We start from the raw sequence: 18,078 nt of genomic DNA on the forward strand, positions 1-18,078 counted from the left end.
TCGTTGTTTTTGAGACAGTATTGCTATGTAGTCCTGGCTAGCCTGGCATATGTCAGCCAGGCTGGCCTTGAACTCACAGAGCTCCACCTGACTCTGCCTCCTGAATGTGGGGGTCATCATGCCTGACAGTGTAATTTTTTCAGAGTACATTTGGCATCAAAGAAAGGTCTAAACAACTTTCCCTGAGTGTGCTTTTAGCTTTCTACGTTGGTATGTACAACAAATCTTAGGGGGGGGGGGCGTTAAAAACATCTTTTACAAGTTTTAAAGCATAGGTATTGCAGACTCGGCTGCTGTGTTTCCGACATACAGTGACCTACCTCCTCCTTCCGTTTCAGGGCAATCTGTATGAGTTTTTGAAGCTCACTGGATGGAGGGGATCCAAAGTGCTGTATTTTGGTGACCACATATACAGTGACCTGGCGGTGAGGAGTCTTCTTCCCTCAGTGGGGACTGTCATTTCTTTCGCCTAGTAGGGGTGGAGGTAGTGACGTCATCTTTATGTTTTCCTTAGGCACTAGGAGTTGGAGGGGGGCTCACAGTTTTGAGTGGCTCACTTTGACAAATCAGGAAAGACCGGAGTTGTGAAGAAGATAGCCTTTATTGTTCTCTTCGAAATGATGGAAAGTAGAAATGTGCTCACAGATTTAATAAGCAAATTCCTTCCATATAGAGCACTATGATAAGCACGAAATGCCAGGAACCTTTCTGTCTCTTGTATCAACATATCAAAGAGCTTCAAGACTGCACACGAATGCACATAGCCAGCAGGGCTTCTTCCTAGTCAGTCACCTCTGAGGAGTAGAAGCTGGCATGGCCAGGGCTAGAGGAGGTGTCGCGCAGCCCTTGGGCCGGTCATTTTTTTTTTTTAAACGAAACTGATACCTTGAACCCGTTATGATATGTAGAATAAAGATATATCCCAGTGTGCTTGTATCATCTGACCACTTCAGGCTTGAGGTTCTGTGGTTCCCCATAGCCCAGAGGGCCTGGTACATGGATGTCCCCCACAGGTCTGGGGGGTGCAGCAGTATTGAATAACGGGCACTCCCCACAAGTGTCCAGTGCTGGGGATTGAGCCCAGGGCCTGGTACATGCTAGGCAATGGTCTGCCACCGATCTCCATTCCCAGTCCTGTGTGTAGCTCAGCGTGTCCTGGAAACCTTGGCTTAGGCTGGGCAGTGGGGTGCTATGATTGCAGGGGCACCTGACTCAGCTTGAATGAGGACCATTTGAAGCATTTGGAGCGAGCCTTTTCTAGTCTCTGACCTTGCAGACCGTGTTTTGTTTTGTTTGTTTTTTGGCTTTTTTTTTGTTTTTTGTTTTTCCACAGACCATGGTTAGTGGTTCCATGCCACCCCCACCCCAACTTGCCCCCTAATCTCTGAAGTAGCTGTGAGTCACAGCCATGATTTCCAGAGCAGAAACTTTCTCCCGAAGTGGTCAAAGCCTGGGGCCAAATTGATCTTAAATGAAGTGTAATTCACCACATCTAACCTGGTTAATAACTAACCGTTGCAATTCAAGAGTGACCAAGCGCTGCCTCCCTTGTCTGGGAGAGGGGATACATTGTTGTGTCCTGAGGCACTGATGTGGCATCCTCTGACCTCTGTGATCAGGATCTGACCCTGAAGCATGGCTGGCGCACTGGAGCCATCATCCCCGAGCTGCGGTCCGAGCTCAAAATCATGAACACGGAGCAGTACATTCAGACAATGACCTGGCTGCAGACCTTGACAGGTCTCCTGGAGCAGATGCAGGTTGGGCTGTTGCTTTTGCTGTTGTCTTTTCTCTCTCTCCTTTCCCTTGTAAGCTTCAGGACTGTCTCTGATCCAAAGCATGCCCTGTATTTTCTGTGTAATTATGAAGCATAAGGTCTAAGCTGTCCTTGGCATACTGTAGCGTTGCTGGTGGTTATTTTGTCCTTTCCCCTGGACGGGACCTTAACAAATGTTCCTGGGAGCCGTTTGGAGCCGCTGCCGGGTCTTAACGGTAGGTGCTACTTTTGTTCCTCTGTTGGTGAAAACCCGCTCCCTGGTCCCCACTCAGTTAAGCCATCCTCCCTGCCTGCAGATTACCTGGGGATTCCCCTGCCCTGGCCGCAGTTTCCCCATCTGTAAAATGAAGGGTCCTTGGGAATCAACATGCCAGTCTAGTCACCAAAGAGTCACAGAGCAAGTTGGGATCCTGGGCCAGCCTCCAGTGGCACTGTGATTATCTGCTTTCTAGAGTTCAGTGGCAAGTCATGCAGCCAGTTTGGGGCGGTTTGGTGGGATGCTTTTGTTACACTCATTTCCTAGCCCGAGCTGCCGCCCCGCCCCGCCCCTCGGCTGTACCTGTGACTGCCTTTGCTCCTCCCACCCCATCTCCGGAGCCACCTGTCTCCCTTTGTGCAGCTTGACAGCCGTGCCTTGTGAATGACTGAGAGGCTTAGGTTGAATGGCGCAGATGGCCACTCTTGGCTCGCACACCTGCAGCCTCTGGCCATGGCCCGCTGCCTACAGATTCTGCTGCCAAGCTTCGAGGAGAGGCAGGGTAGGCCTGTCCTCTCTCCCGGGATACACATTCCAGTGCATGGGGCCCCGCACGTCCTCCAGGCCTGGGTTCCTGGAGATTCTTGAGACCTTGGCTCTTGGCTCTTCTGACTGGGGTTTTGTTTTGCTTTCTTTACCGTGTGTGCTGTGAGGTGGTTTTCTAAAAATATTGGATGTCGAGTCTGGGCTAATGCTGCCGACTCTGTGTCTGTGTCACATGGTAGCAGCTGCTCCTTATGTGTCCGCCATCGTGCCAAGAGCTTGTGTGGGGCACAGCCTTCAGTCACGGCTGTCCCGTGTGTGCAGGGACCTTTTAGAATAAGGAAGCTGGGTTTTGAGAGGTTAGTGATGTGTCTGCTTCAGTCTGGACTGCCCAGCACCACCCTGAAGTGCTTCTGCCTTAGTGGTTGTCAGGTGGCGCTAAGACTCCGTGATAGTTTTACTTGGATGCTGTGTTTTTGTTTTAGTTGCCTATGGTTATGTGGTCAAAAAATATGAAATGGAAAATTTAGGAAATAAACAATGCGTAAGTTTTAAATAATGTTCATAGTATATTGTTAAAGCTATTTCTTTATCATTAGTTATTAATCTCATTTTGTGCCTAATTTATTAATTGATTTTTGTTGTAGGTATGCACATATAGGAAAAACAGTGTGTGTGTGCGTGTGTGTTTGTGTTTTGTTAGTGCCCACAATTTTAGGTCATGGGGTCTGGGAACAACCCTCCCTCTGAGGATAAGAAGATGGCTTCTGCCTAACTTGTATTTCTTCTGTGACTGAGCATCTGATCGAATGCACATGTGACCTGCGTGTGCTGGCTGTAGTGACTGCATATGCATGTGACCTGCGTGTGCTGGCTGTAGTGACTGCATATGCACGTGTGACCTGAGTGTGCTGGCTGTAGTGACTGCATATGCACGTGTGACCTGCGTGTGCTGGCTGTAGTGACTGCATATGCACGTGTGACCTGCGTGTGCTGGCTGTAGTGACAGCATATGCACGTGTGACCTGCGTGTGCTGGCTGTAGTGACCGCATATGCGCGTGTGACCCATGTGTGCTGGCTGTAGTGACTGCATATGCACGTGTGACCTGTGTGTGTGACCTGCATGTGCTGGCTGAGTACAGATGTCTCTGGAACGAGGTTTTCACTCTGACTTATGGAAAATGCTTGCTAGCTGAGAGAATGGTAGCATTAACATATTCCTGTGACATACAGAATGCATCACACAAGACAGACTAGGGAAGGAAGAAAAGGGAATTGGCGTATCTATTTCTCCCCTGATGTTATAGGAGAGGAGACCAGGGCTCGGAGCTAAGGTTGCTTGTCCTTTACAGAGTAGTCTGCAGTGTGGAGCCAGGTAGACGTGGGGTCTGACGTAAGGTTCAGGTCTCACGTTCATTTCTTCCTCTCCAAACTCTGGGGTAAGCCTGAGAGCACAGTCTGCCTATGTCCCATGATTCCTTGAGCTTAGCAGGAAATCCCAGTGCTGGCCTTACACTGGCCTCTGTGCAGCTCTTTGGTCTTTACCTGTCTGCTGCATCCCTTCAAGTTCTGATGCACCAAAGAGTTCTGTTGGTGTGGGTAACATATCTTTCCTCACTGCCCTACCCGGACCACCATTTTTCCATTGATCTGATGCCTTATGCTTCTAGAACTTTCTGTGATGGTTATTTTCAGAATAGGCAGGTCATTATTAGGAAAATGTGTCCTGTGAGATTGGGTTTAATTTGGGGAAGAGTAGCAGAGCATCATATGGCGTTAAGTCTGATGAATTAAGCAGAAGAATATAACTTTTGGTTTCGGAAAAATGACTTTTATAAAGAGTAATTTCCTTGCTCATGAAAGACATTTAAAGTGGTCATGACTATGGTGACAGCTGGGGTCTGTAGACCTCTGCAGGGGCCTTGGACGGGGGGCAAGCATGAGTAGACGCTGGTGACGTGGGCGCAGGAGCGGAGACAGCTCATGCCTAAGTGATGGAGAGAGTCTCGGGAGGGTAGCATGCGTGTGATGCAGACATACATACAGGCGAAACACTCGCACACTAAAATAGAAAACTAAAATAAATGGGACCACTCATTAAAAATGTGTCTGTAGTACCCCATCAAAGCTCAGAGGTGCTGGCTCGGTACCTGGTGCCATAGGAGAGCTCAGGGCTCTGGACAGATATCAGGCAGGAAATCTGGGGCTCAGTTGGAACAGGTTTTGACTGGCTGATGGTTGAGCTGGGCAGTTGTGACAAACAGGAGGGGTTGGCTCTCTGAGCCCCAAGTTTGCCCCACGGTCACGAACTGAGGTAGCAGCACACGTGAGTGCCCTGCCGCTGGCTTCACTGTTGCTATTAGAGGTGAGAACCTTGGTGAGGTGCCACCTCCTGGCTCGCAGGGAGTCATCTGTCACTTTCCTTTAGCCATTTGCTCATATTCTGGCTCACCAGAAAGTCCGTCACGTCTCCTTTTCATCAAAGCTAATGTGACATTAGGGATATAAAAATGAAGAGCATCTGAGTCCCGTTGTCTTGTGTAAGTGAAACATTTCAGTGCTAATTTCCAGATGTCGTGGGCTTAGGATCTAAGGATGTACTGCCACGTTTCTTACAGCGTGCATTCACCATAAGTGAGGTAGTCAGTGAAGACATCGGCTTCGGTAAATAAGAACACTCCATCCACATGACTGAGTGAGTGTGTTCCCACGACACACACCATGCCCCTCCTCAGCCATTGTTTTCCTACTCGGGGAGGAGGGACAGAAGATACCATGTAATGTGTATTTAACATGTAATACATGGGTGTAACGGGCATGACTCACATATCATATGTGGATATATATGTATTGTGTTATATGTAACCTTTAGTAATGGTTTCATGTCTTCATAATTTTACATCTTAGTTTGCTATAATATGTTCTTCTTAGATTTAGTGTTGTATATGTGTGTCTGTGTGTGTGTGTGCACACGCCACCTCATTTGTGTGAGTTCAGAGGACATCTTGCACGAGTTGGTTCTCTTTCCATTAGGAATGGAACCAGATCACCAGACTTGGGGGCAGGCGTCTTGATCTGTTGAGATATCTCAGCCCTAGGCCAGGCTACTAATAGTAGAGAACTGAAGCTTCTCTGTGCGTCACTTGGGAGAGCGCATTACTTCACACAGGTGCCTGCCTATTAGACTTAAGGACTAAGATTCTTTCATGAAAAGTTACCTATTAAGAAATGCTCTGAAACCAAAGCCCTGGAAACAGTTGGCTTCTGTCCCTGCAGGTCCACAGAGATGCTGACTCCCAGCTGGTTCTGCAGGAGTGGAAGAAGGAGAGGAAGGAGATGAGGTAAGGGCATTATATCCACTCCCTGTGAATGCCACCCTACCCTTGCTGTGCTCTGTGCATCCGAGGTGATGTCTGGAGGTATCCCGTTCTAGCTCCTAGGTGTGACGGTGACTGTTGAGTCTCCAGGACCAGTTCTGTAGGATGGTGACATGAGGTGTTTCTTCAGGGCCAGCTGTGAGCTCCATCTGTCCTCTGCCCTTGCCACTGGAAACCCTGGGGGCCATGGCTTTGCTTTTCTTCTCCCTGTGACTAGTGCCAGGTTGTTGGTAGCTGGTGATGCATGGCTGTTGGCACTGTGTTGGGGGTGGGCCCTGAACATAGGAATCCTCAGCCTGCTGTTTCAGGAGTACTCCCAGCCTTTCTTGGTCCAGAAAGCCTTCCTGTTGTCAGAAATGTCATGAGTGTGCCCCAAGGGAACAGTTGTTCGTAGGAGCCATGGTGACACCTGTGCTCCCCTACAATGGGTGCTTTCACACTCTCTGCCAATTGTATGTGGGTATCCTATGCCCTGGTATAGCCCAAGATGTGGAAAGGGGTTGTCTCAGGGGTTCTGGTCCATGAGTAATGGCAGGGACTTGACAAGGGATGTTGAAGGCTTTGCAGAAGCCAAGCCTGCATTAAGTCCCATCCTGCCTCTTCCTCAGCCCGTTGGCTGGCTTGGGCTTATTCTGACCTGATTCTTTTGCTATAAAAATGTGGAGCAGAGGAAAGTAGGAGAGGGGGACAATGGGATTGACTTCAGGACCTGTCTCTGAAGGCCTGCAGTCCACAGCACATGGGTTACACACTTTCAGGAACCTACAATGGCTCATTAAAGAAGCGCTTCATCTGGCAGGGATCGCCCGTCGGCTCCACACCTGTGCTATCTACACATCCTTTTGTTTTTGTTTCTCTTCTCTCTTGTTATTATTTTTCTTTAGATTGTTTTCATGTGCAGGAGTGTTTTGTTTACATATGTCTGTGCATCTCATCCATGCCTTGTGCCAATGGAGGTCAAAGAGGACATCATGTCCCCTAGAACCGGTGTTACAGACAGTTGTGGGCTGCCATGGTGGGCGTTGGGGATCCTCTGTAGAACTAAAAGTGCTCTTAACCACCAAGCCGTCTCTCCAGCTCCTCCCCTTTCATCTCCATGAGATGTTGCCATCTATGTAGTTCATCTGCAGAGACCTGGTTGGGGTTTTAACAGCTGTGGCCATTTGGTCATTGCCTCTGTCATTCTCTGATGACAACTGGAGTTGTTAACTACTAACTACTGAGAGGTTTTCATGCACAGTTGTGCAAGAGAGACTTCTGCTATATCTGTAACCTGTGTTACGCCGTTCAATTGGCACTGATCCATTTTTCTGGAACGTTGACTGAGATGAGAACACACAGAGTCTGGCTGCAGAGGCCTCCCGCCTTGGGCTGAGTGACTGTGGGTGCTGCGGGCTAGGCTTGGAGGGAGCCGCGCAGAGCACTTTGGGGGTCTGTCACGGAGGGTGGTAATTAACATAATAATCCATAACTCTTGCATGAGAAGACCTGAGGGCTTACAGCATTTTATTTCCTTGCTTAGTTCTTGGCCTAGGAACATGCAGAATTATTTGTCTCGATACCTCCAGAACTGCTCTGCCGGCTCTGATCGGCACACAGCGTGTGTCTGGAGGAGCATGCATTCACACTCCAGCCTCAGAGTAGTATTTTAACTGGTGTAAGTGGAGAATGTGACCAGCTAGCTGAGAGAAGGCCTGAGAGATGTTCTGTGATTTCTTTGTTTTGTAGGACAGGGTCTCGCTGTGTAGCCTAGGCTGGCTTCCCGATCTGACTTCAGCCCCGGGTCCTGGGACTGAGGTTGCAGGCGTGGGCCCCATACCTGGCTCACAGTTTCTCCGGGAATTAGGTTATTAGGTCTGCTCTTTGCTAACTGGCTACTTTTTCTTCCCAGTAGCTTTTTGCTTTAAATATATTTTTACGCAAGCAGTTAAGAAAAACCACTTAAAAACCTTTCTCTGCTGCTTTGTTTTTATTTCTTGACACTTTCAGAGAAATGACCAAAGGCTTCTTCAACGCCCAGTTCGGGAGCTTGTTCCGCACAGACCAGAACCCGACCTACTTCCTGAGGCGCCTGTCGAGGTTCGCAGACATCTACATGGCGTCCTTGAGCTGCCTCCTCAACTATGATGTCCACCACACGTTCTACCCCAGGAGGACTCCCCTGCAACACGAGCTCCCCGCATGGTCGGACAGCCCCTCTGCCTTCAAAGCCCCCCTTCTGCAGGAGGCTCAGGCCAAGTAATCCTGTGTCTGCCCGCGGAAAAAGCCAGGTGCAGCCACGGCCTCAGCGGCCTCACAAAGGGCCCAGTGGGCCTGAGAGCTGCTTTCCCAAAGAGTCAGACAACACCTTTTGTATTTTTTCTACCTTACCACGAATACTGTCCTGTCCAGGTAGAGACAGGAGCTGGCTGCTTGGTTCTGCCCTCCTCCGCACAGCATTGGAACACGGATGCAGCCTTGTTTACTGTGGAACCAACGCCAAGCCTTTTGAGACAAGTGAGCCCTCTGGATGCTGTCTGTGTGCAGCAGGTCAAGAGAGGACACGCCGTGGTTCTGTGAGACATTTCTTGGTTGTTTACAAGCAGAGCCGTGGGGACTGCGAGGGCACGGTGACACCTGCCGCCAGGTCCCCGGTCTTCTGACTCTAGGCTTTTGCAGACATCTACACACACTGCTCCAGGAGATCAGAGCCTCCCGGGATGACTTTGTTGAGGAAGAACAAGAATCATTTGTCCTCAGTGTGAATCTGCTTTGTCTGCCTCGAGCTGGCGAAGGGGTGATGGCCAGCCAGATTCCCGCCTTCCCCAGGAGTGGGTGAGGGGATGGCAGCTCTAGTTAAAACTGCCTTTCAGCTGGCGGGCTGGACATCGTAGAAGACGACAAGAAGCAAGGCCGTGGGGCTCAGTCTGTGGCCAGTGCAAGCCTGTATGCTAGGGCACTTGGGACAGGCAGCTCGCTGGTGGAATTTCACAGTTCATGCTGAGAGCCAAGCTCACAAGGGGGGGCATCTCTTCCTCTCTCCGTGCTCTGGGGAAAGGAATCCTTTATTACATCTGCTTTTCAGTGTCTTTGAACGTATCTGATGCTTTGAAAGCCACAGGAATGGCTGCTGTTGGGGGAGATGACACCCAGTCCTGTGCTTTTAGCTTGATTAGCCTTGTCTCATTTAAAGCTTCTGCCGTGCTACTGCCGCCATAGCTGCTCTTCCTTCCCCTCCCCCTCCCCACCCCTTTCATCCCCACCCCTTCCAGTTAGGGTTTTGCGATGGAGCCCAGGCTGGCCTTGGACTCAATCCTCCTGCCTCAGTCTCCTGAGTGTTGGATTACAGTCGTGCAACTGTGGTGTGACACATGTTAAATCTCAAGAATGGCACGAATGAAGGAGGCTTGTGGCAAGTGCTCGCTCTTCAGTACCTTTACTATGGTAACTAGCTGCTGACAGACTGCTCTCTGGCCTTTCATAGGCCCTGCCCCAATACAGAAGCTGAATGGGTTACCCAGCATCCACTGTGATGCCATGTATTACCATGGGGATCGTGGCTGTTTGTTGTGTTGAACACCGTGACAGAGGTGACCCTCCAGGCCCCTCCTCCTGTGTTGTGTTCTAAACACTGGGGTTGAGCATTCTGATTTTTTTTTTTTTTTTTTTTTTTTTTTTTTTTTAGATAGGATAAGCATTTTTCTGTTCACGTGTTCCCAGTGTTAGCCGCCGGGGGTTTTGGCAGCTGGCATCTAATGCCAGCAGGTGATGCTCAGCACTGTCAGGATCTCAGAAGGATTGCATGCTGCTCCGGATGCCCCAGGGGCCTCCTTTTGAGATCCTGACAGTGCTGACCAGTGCTGAGCGTCACCTGTGGGCATTAGATGCCAGCTGCCAAAACCCTTTGGTGGTTAACACTGGGGAACAAGAGAAGAGAAAAACGCCCACCCTACCGACTGGCCTGCGCCTTCCCTTCTTAGATGCTGCTCCAGGCAGAACCCCACGTAAGACCTTCCTGCATGAAACATGTATTTCCATCCTTCTCCCACAGCGCTCCTGTGTCTTCTGTTACGAGCCTGGGCTCCAATGTAGTTCTTGTGTAGAGGAATGATAGATTGTGCCTGTGTGCTATCAGGCATGATAAATGTGATGTAGGTTTACTATTTATTTGGAATGTGTTTGCTATTTATTCTACGTGTTGATTGTATATGTTGTGATAATGAACTCACAGCCAAATAAAAGCTTGAGTTGTGTCTCCTGGTTTGTTGGTACACTGTCAGCTGTGTACTTAAGTCAGCCGTAAAACCTGGATTGCCCCAGGAGTTGAAGTTATTCTACTAAAGGAAATCAAAGATCAAAAAATAATCCTAGGGTTGGGACCACAGCTCCCTGGTAGAGTGCTTACCCAGCATGCTTGAGGCCCCGAGTGTGATGCCCAGCACTCCAAAAGAAGCAATCTAGTGGACCCACAAAAGGGTATTGATAAAGGGTGAAATGTAGCTTGTTTCTGGGGTTTGAAATTGGAGATTTCAGACAGAAACTGTGTCAGCTCTGTCTCGGGCAGGCAGCAGGGGTGGGGGATGCAGATGTGGGGGTGGTTGGGTGTGCAACATATTGGAGAACAAGAAATGGTGGTTCACCTGCTTGCTTGTGTTTGTTTACCTGGGAAGCTGGGACGTGCTGAGGAATATATTAAGAAAATTTGTGCCAGCTGGTGGTGGTGCAGACCTTTAATCCCAGCACCCAGGAGGCAGAGGCAGGCAGATAATCTGAGTTCAAAGCCAGCCTGGTCTACAAGAGCTAGTTCCAGGATAGCCAGGGCTATACAGAGAAACCCTATGTAAAAACAAACAAAAAACTTGGATGAGTTTATAAATATTTCAAATGCCTTGTTCTCACGTCTTACATGTGTATGTGTATAGATTTAGCATCTGTACTGGCACTTAACTCTCTCAGTGCTGAGTGAGCCCTCATCTGTGCCCCCGTGTCCCCGTGTCCATGGATGTCATGGAGCCACTAGTTAATCTGCCCTACACTTGTTTTGGGGCGATTCCTAGAAATGTGGCATGGCTCCTTCATGACATGTTGTCCCAAAGGTAGCGATAAATTATCCTCTGCAGAGGACTGGAGTTGAGAGAGTTTATAAGATCTTAAGGTAAATGCAAGGAAACAAAACTAAAGAATTCATGAGAGAAACGCTGGCCAATTGAAGGGCTCTAATTAGCCTAATTAGCCTCAATAAGTAGTTTGCTTTCATAGCTTGACCCCTCCTAGGCACACAATGACTTTTTATTTTGTTCTATAATATTTATTGAGCACATCCTTGTGGCAGGTACTTCTGGGTACTGGGATACAAAGTTCACGAGGTGAAGCCCTGCCTTAGGCACTTACAGTAACAGGAAAATACTACAGGATCACAGTTACCTGAAAGATAAGGCGGAACAGAGCAAGGCCATCTGTAATGCCCAAGAACAACAGACTCAGAGGAGGTAGAGGTCCCTCTGGATGGTCATGGGAACGTGGCACCTTGCCCATGGAAACAGCCCTCTATTAACCAGAGAGGTGAGGTATGGTTTCTGACTCTATCATAGTTAAAACAGTAAATGATCCAAGAGACAGCTGGTGTTGAGAATCCACAGTGGAGCCGTGCTGGCTCAGGGGTTCACGTGGCACTGGCTGTTGGTTGGCTGCTCACATCAGGGCCTCAGTGCCCCCAGGGGGTCGCTGCTCTCTACCTCCTGTTCCTCAGCATCCTGGAAAGCAGAGGGTGTCACTGTTGAGGGCTGTGACACCGGGGTGGGGCTGTTGCTCCTGCAGCTGTCCCCTGGGAAACACTGCTCTGCCCTGGGGCCGAAAGCATGCGGTGTGTTAGGCCGTGTGTTATGCCATGTGTTAGGCCATGTGTTAGGTGTACGCATTACGGGAGGCTTCTGGTATACTGATGCCTCAGTGCAGGGTGTGGAAGGGGGTGCTGGTCAGCTCAGTGCGGGGTGTGGAAGGGGGTGCTGGTCAGCTCAGTGCGGGGTGTGGAAGGGGTTGCTGGTCAGCTCAGTGCAGGGTGTGGAAGGCGGTGCTGGTCAGGGCGGCACATGCTGGAGCCCGCACAGGCTCTGCTGCTTGAGCTGCCTGTGAGGTCCTCCACGATGTTGGTTCCTCTAACAGCACCGTAGGGATATCTGCTTCACTAGCAAGGTGTGAGGGTGAGCCAGTGGTGATTAAAATGATAAAAGTTTCATACACAGGTGACAGCACGAACGCCCCGCCCCCTGCCAGAGAGCCCTGCTAAGCTGCTTGCTGTCATCAGCTCTGAGCGGCACCGAGGTTTTGACAAGCAGCACACTACGTTAGCAAAGGTTTCTCAAGGGTGTTTGGGATGTAGAAAGATGGGACAGGTGCCCCCTCTCCAATATTAAAGTCAGAAGATGTAGCCTGTTGGTGTCCTGGGCTCAGGGGTCCTTTACTGGAACTTTCTGACCACTCGTTCTGACTGGATCTAGCTGAACCCTGCTTCTAGAATGCGTTCCCTTTGCTCCAGGTGACTCTGTCATGTGGAAAGCTGACAGTGCCTAGGAGAAGGCAACATACGGGGAGGTATGGCATGCATGGAGCAGCTTAACACCCCACCCGCCATAAGCTTTTTTTTTTTTTTTTTTTTTTTTTTCGAGACAGGGTTTCTCTGTGGCTTTGGAGCCTGTCCTGGAACTAGCTCTTGTAGACCAGGCTGGTCTCGAACTCACAGAGATCCGCCTGCCTCTGCCTCCCGAGTGCTGGGATTAAAGGCGTGCGCCACCACCGCCCGGCCCGCCATAAGCTTTTTAAATGATGGTGCCAACAGGAACAAACCCGTGCTAGTCAATAAACATAATCCAACAGAGCCCACTGCTGAAATCTGAACACAGTCTTTACATGGTTAAAAAATAAAACAAGATTTGCCATGTGGTTATTTTTCAACCTATTGCAAAGATAATCCAGACTGCTACCATACACATTACCAGCCACAGAATACTGACTCATGGTTTACACCTATCACAGTAAATAATCTTAAAGCAGTTTCACAAGAAAACCTTGTAGTGTTCAGCGACAACCTATAAACTCAACTACACAGCCAGGTGTGGTGGCACAGCCTCTGATTCCAGCCCTTGGGAGCAGAAGGAGGTGAACCTCTATGAGTTCTGGACAGCCTGTCCTACATAGTTCCCGGCTAGCACAGCGAGACCTTGTCTCAATAAGAAAATAGATAAATACTATATGTGTTTGATTTAATGGGACTTCCAGAGTTATTTTTTTAAATAAACTATACTGTGATTTGTGGGAGAAATATATGTTCTAAGCACTGAACTGACAACAGCCATCTGGCTTTGGTTAATACTATACAGGGCTGCTAACCCATAGACGCCAAGATTCACTTGTTGCCTTGACCCAAAGAACATGGTCAGCTTGTGTGGCATGCCTATCAGGCAAGGATGCTCTTAAATTCTTAAAATGCCTTCCCCTCACTTCCTAGCCCAGAACTGACAGAAAACAGCAGGCAGGCTACCGCTCCCATTTCCTGTGAATGGGTTGCCCTGGGTAGAGTCAGAGTTGCCGCGTCCGAGCTCAAGCCTCACTAACTTAGTCCCCTCTTGGAAGACTAGACCAGAGCACCACCGTTGTTAGAGGTCTCCCTAAGCAAGAAGCGGCTCTGCCCAAGGCAGAACTGAGCAGCTGTGAGCAAAGCTAAGGGAAGCCCCTCCTGCAGGCCAGCTTCCCTTCCGCAGTGGCATCCCACCAGGCCGGGAGGCGGGCTAGGCAGTCACCAGTTTGAGGCTTCTGCCAGCTACACAAAGGCAGGGCCCTCTGAACAGAAAACTGGCCCCAGGCTTGCTGTCTGAGATGCACTCTAAACAGGTGGCTCTTCCTGGGGTGCAGCCCCACTGCATTCCCTGGAAGGCAGCATCCTGCACCCTGGCATCCTGCACCCACCCCAGCATCTTTCACCCCAGCATCATGCACCCCGGCATCCTGCACCCACCCCAGCATCTTTCACCCCAGCATCCTGCACCCCAGCATCCTGCACCCCGGCATCCTGCATCCCAGCATCTTTCACCCCAGCATCCTGTACCCCTGCATCCTGCACCCCCCACTGAACCCTTCCCTAGAGGAAAGCTCAAACTCACTGGGAAGGGGTCACAGGAGGACTCGGGGGCTGCTGAGGATGAGCTCTCATACACAGGGTTTGCGACGTTCTCGGGGTGCTGTTTGCCAAAGGCCAAGACATCGATGTCCTCTTCTGACTGTTAAGAAAGGAATCACAAGGCTGAGAGGCAGGACTGTCCCCAAGGCACTGTTGAGATGATTGACACGTGATAGAAGGCACTGGGCCCACGTGACAGCGTACGTGTCTGCCCAGGTGTGTCTCCCAAAGCGACCCATAAGACATTTCCACCCCCGGGAAATGTTCCCATGGCTTCCGCTGCTAGTTCTGCCATACGCACCGATGAGCCTGTTACCCTGGAGACGTGTGGCCATCCCTGAACTTGGATCATACATGTGCTACACATGATGGTTTGTTCTCACCTGAACATGCATTTTGAGCTCTTAGGAGGGCAGGGGACTTGGTTCTGCCGTGGTGTTTGTAGGCAGGACCTGTGGGGTGGTGGTTCTGGGTACAGGGAACAGCAGGGCAAAGCATAATTCAGTGGGGCGGTGGCTTTAACAGGCTCAGGCCAGGACCTGGCTCCATCACCCTAGGATCCTCAGCACTGTGTTGAGAACTTGGGAGAGTCCTCTGTAGCAGGAAAGCCCTTACCAGGAAGGCCACGTGACCTCCCATTACCCGGCTTTCAGGTCTGTGAGCTGAACAGCTCTGCCAACTGGAAGTGGTCTAGCTCGTGGTGTTTTGGTTATAGTATAGTATAGAAGCCTCTGAGCTTCTAGATAGGCCAGCTGTCTTCTGGGAGGCGTGGGCTATTACCTGAGGCTACTGCACAGCTGTTCCTGAGTGTGGAGGAGACCGGGGAAGGGTACAAAGAGCAAGAGGAAGGCCGCTCCATGGCTGCACTTCTGCCCAGCCCAGTTCTCGGGGTACTGTGGTTTGATAAGTGTCTCACAAAGGCTCTTGGTTCAAGACTGGACCCTATCCCTGGGCATTCTTGGGAGTCAGTGGGACCTTTACGAGGTGGGGCCTAGTGGGATGAAGTCTGGTAATTGAGGGGTATGCCCATGAAGGGGACTTGGGAAGCCTGGCCCTCTTCGTCCTCTCTCTTTGCCTCCCAGCCACCATGCGTGAGGTGAGTACTCTCCCGTGAGGTGCTGTCTCCCCACAGATCCAAAAGCCAAGTCACCATGGACTGGAACCATGAGCTAAACTTTTCTTCCACATAACCTGAGTAACAGAAGACTGGCTGACACATAGGGCCGCCCCCGGTCATCTCAGGAGCTTGCTGACGAGGTCAACTCAGCTCTGCAAATAGGATGGAGTGGGGTGCGCTGGCTATGCGGAGAGGTGCTAGAACCCGATCCCCAGCTTTCGGGGCCAGTCCCGATGCCCACGACTACCATGGTGGGCACTTATCTGAGACTCCTCCCAGGAAGCAGGAGCATGGGGTGGGGTAGTTATTCTAGTTGCTTATAACCAAATACCAGCTCCTGGGTGAGGACACATTTGAGGGAGCCCCATCCCCGGAGCTGGCCATTGGAATGGGCCTGATGAGCTGTGTTCCTCCTGATGGGCGGATGGCAGGTGTGACTGCCACCTGTGCGAGGTAAAGCCTGGCATAAGTCACCACGATGGGCTTGGTGCCAAGTGAGGCTGTCCCTGATGTCCTGCCACTTCTGCATGCGCCTCCCTGCATTCCAGCTTCCTGTGAGCTGAGGTGGCGTGAGGCCCTTGTCAGAAGCCAAGCTGTGCCAGCCCTGACCTTGGGCTTCCCAGGCTCCAGAGCCCCAAGCCAATAAATGTGTGCTCTTTGTAAACCTCACAGTCTTAGACATCCTGGTGTCATGGTTTTGTGTTTGTGCATGTGCAGGTGTACAAGGGCCAACGTGTGTCCATGTATGTGGAGGTCAGAGGACAATCTCAGGTATTATCTGTTCTTTAAGACTTGTCCACTCACTGAACCTGGAACTTGCTACCTCAGCTAGACCGGATAGCCAGTGAATCTCAGAGACCTTCTCTTTCTCCCCCCAGTGCTGGTTTTACAAGCACACACCACTGAACCTGCTTTTATTATATGGAACCCGAGAGTTGAACTCGGGTCCTCGTGGTTGCAAAGCTCGGTTTGCTTTTGTTTTCATTGTCTGTTTGTTTATTTTAACATAATCTCACTGCATAGCTGGCCATGAAGTTGTGGTGTACCCCTGGCTAGCCCAGAACTCATGATCCTGCTGCACCTGCCTGCTGAGCACTGGGATTACAGGTGTGTGTGGCCTGCATGTGCAGAGCAGAGGAGAGGCGGCCCATCACTGCTGGCTCAGCTTTCTCTTTTACCTCAAAACGCTGGAAGCCAGTTGTTCTCTGGTTTAGTCGGAAGTAAGAATAGGCGACCAGAGCAATTGCACCGGTGACCAGGATGACAGCACAGACTACGCCTGTCCCCAGGCTAGTGTGGGCAGGGCTCTGTACACGGAAAGGAAAGAGGTCAGTTCTTAAGCTGGTGATTTCCCCAGAGAGTATGTCTGAGTTCACCCTATTCTTGCTTGCCTGGGCACCTTGGAGTGATTCATTAAAACAATGCCAAATTAACATGATTCCAGTCCTCATTGCTGCCAAGAACTATTACTTACAATAACCTACAGAGATATGGACAGTCATTTCCCCCATTTTTATATGGGGAACTAAGGCAAAGAGATGCTAAGTACTTGCCCAAACCACACAGCTTTCTAGAGGCACAGTGGGCTTTAACACCTATCTGGTTTGGAGCATATATGCACAGCCACCATGCTGTGGAACTTTCTAGTAGCTAGCAGCTCATCTCGTGTGCCCCCGAGAAAATGTTAGGATACTAACAATAACCACAGCCAGCCTTTGGGGAGCCTGTGGGCTGTGCCAGGAGCTGCTCTAAGGGGACTCAGTGTTTCTTCCTGCAGTCTCCCAGGTCAGAGAACTGCCGTGAACCCGTCTGCACACACTGGGTAGATGAGAAAATGGGCTCAGAGACGCTCAGAGATCAGTTTATAATTTCTGGTTCCCCCCGACTCATCTTTCTCTTTTGATCAAGAAACTAGTGGGACTGGAAGCTGGCGGGCATGCATGTTGGGGAATGCACGTTTGACACTGGAGCTTCCTGGCTCCTCGCCAGGAACCTGAATACTCACTGCTGGCACATGGGGGGCTTTCAAAGGCTCAGAAATGACATGAATGAGCCCGTTGGAGGCAATGATGTCCCACTGCAGAATGGCTCTTCCATCCACAAACCTGGTCTCCTAGGGAAAAGAGAAGCGGGGCGTGTGAGGCCTGGGTCCTCTTCCCCCTTTCCCACAGAGGCGGTTCCCACAGGGTCCCATGACTCAGGGCTGAAGCTTCAGCCTGGGACCTCTTCCCCCTTTCCCCACAGAGGCCGTTCCCCGCAGGGTTCTGATGCCTCAGGCTGAAGTTTCAGCCTGGCCTCCCTGATTACCATCAAACACCTGCTGACTTTGTGCCACCCGACAAGCTGCTCTGAGGGCTGCAGAGACCTTTGGGTTTATTCCCCAACCCTCTGTGTGGGAGAGGAGCTATCAGAAGGAAATGGCCTGCCCACCGTCACTCCAGCAGGGCTCCCGCTCCGGCTCACACAGCACCTCTAGGGGGAGTTTTCTGTTAATCCCGGTGTGAGCACTAGCTTGTGGTGTAGGTGGAACTGAGGCTCCACATCCCACCTGCGGAGTTACCACCTCCTGATAGGTTCAGGTGGCTCGGCTGCGGCTGCGCAAGGATGCTCAAGAACTCGACTAAAGCACCTCCTCTAGGGCTAATCACGCCAGATGCTAGTCTCCACACATCCCCCGACAGCCCTGAGTGGATCTGAGTTCACGGACACTGTGCCCATCACGGTCACCACCACAAACACTGATGCTTCTCATTCCTACTTATCAAACGAGGAAACGGAGCTTAGGGAAGTTGGGTAGAATAATTCGTCCCAGGGCCGTTTGACTTGGAAGCTGACAAGTTAATGCCTGAGACTGAAGAGAGAGGCATCTTCAAAACAGTTTTGTTTCTCATTCCTGATTAACCCACCCCTGGGGC

General features: G+C 50.6%; 2 protein-coding genes across 3 annotated transcripts in view; one reads left to right on the plus strand and one right to left on the minus strand.

Moving 5' to 3' along the window:
- The window catches only part of Nt5dc3 (5'-nucleotidase domain containing 3), a 49,954-nt gene extending 40,431 nt beyond the window's left edge, over positions 1–9,523 (plus strand). Inside the window, exons 11-14 of the mRNA XM_038314943.1 lie at positions 339–425; positions 1,620–1,760; positions 5,794–5,858; positions 7,884–9,523. Coding sequence (XP_038170871.1) covers positions 339–425; positions 1,620–1,760; positions 5,794–5,858; positions 7,884–8,136 — 546 coding nt within the window. The 3' untranslated portion in view covers positions 8,137–9,523. The remainder of the gene's footprint in view (positions 1–338; positions 426–1,619; positions 1,761–5,793; positions 5,859–7,883) is intronic.
- Positions 9,524–11,159: 1,636 nt separating this feature from the next.
- The window catches only part of Stab2 (stabilin 2), a 138,787-nt gene continuing 131,868 nt past the window's right edge, over positions 11,160–18,078 (minus strand). For both annotated transcript variants that reach the window (XM_038314950.1, XM_038314949.1), the window contains exons 66-69: positions 17,169–17,276; positions 16,342–16,470; positions 14,030–14,146; positions 11,160–11,626 (exon numbers count right to left, since the gene is read on the minus strand). In XM_038314950.1, coding sequence (XP_038170878.1) covers positions 11,570–11,626; positions 14,030–14,146; positions 16,342–16,470; positions 17,169–17,276 — 411 coding nt within the window. In that variant the 3' untranslated portion in view covers positions 11,160–11,569. The remainder of the gene's footprint in view (positions 11,627–14,029; positions 14,147–16,341; positions 16,471–17,168; positions 17,277–18,078) is intronic.

This window comes from Arvicola amphibius, chromosome 17 (assembly GCF_903992535.2).
Source record: "Arvicola amphibius chromosome 17, mArvAmp1.2, whole genome shotgun sequence".
In the NCBI taxonomy this organism is placed as follows: domain Eukaryota; kingdom Metazoa; phylum Chordata; class Mammalia; order Rodentia; family Cricetidae; genus Arvicola; species Arvicola amphibius.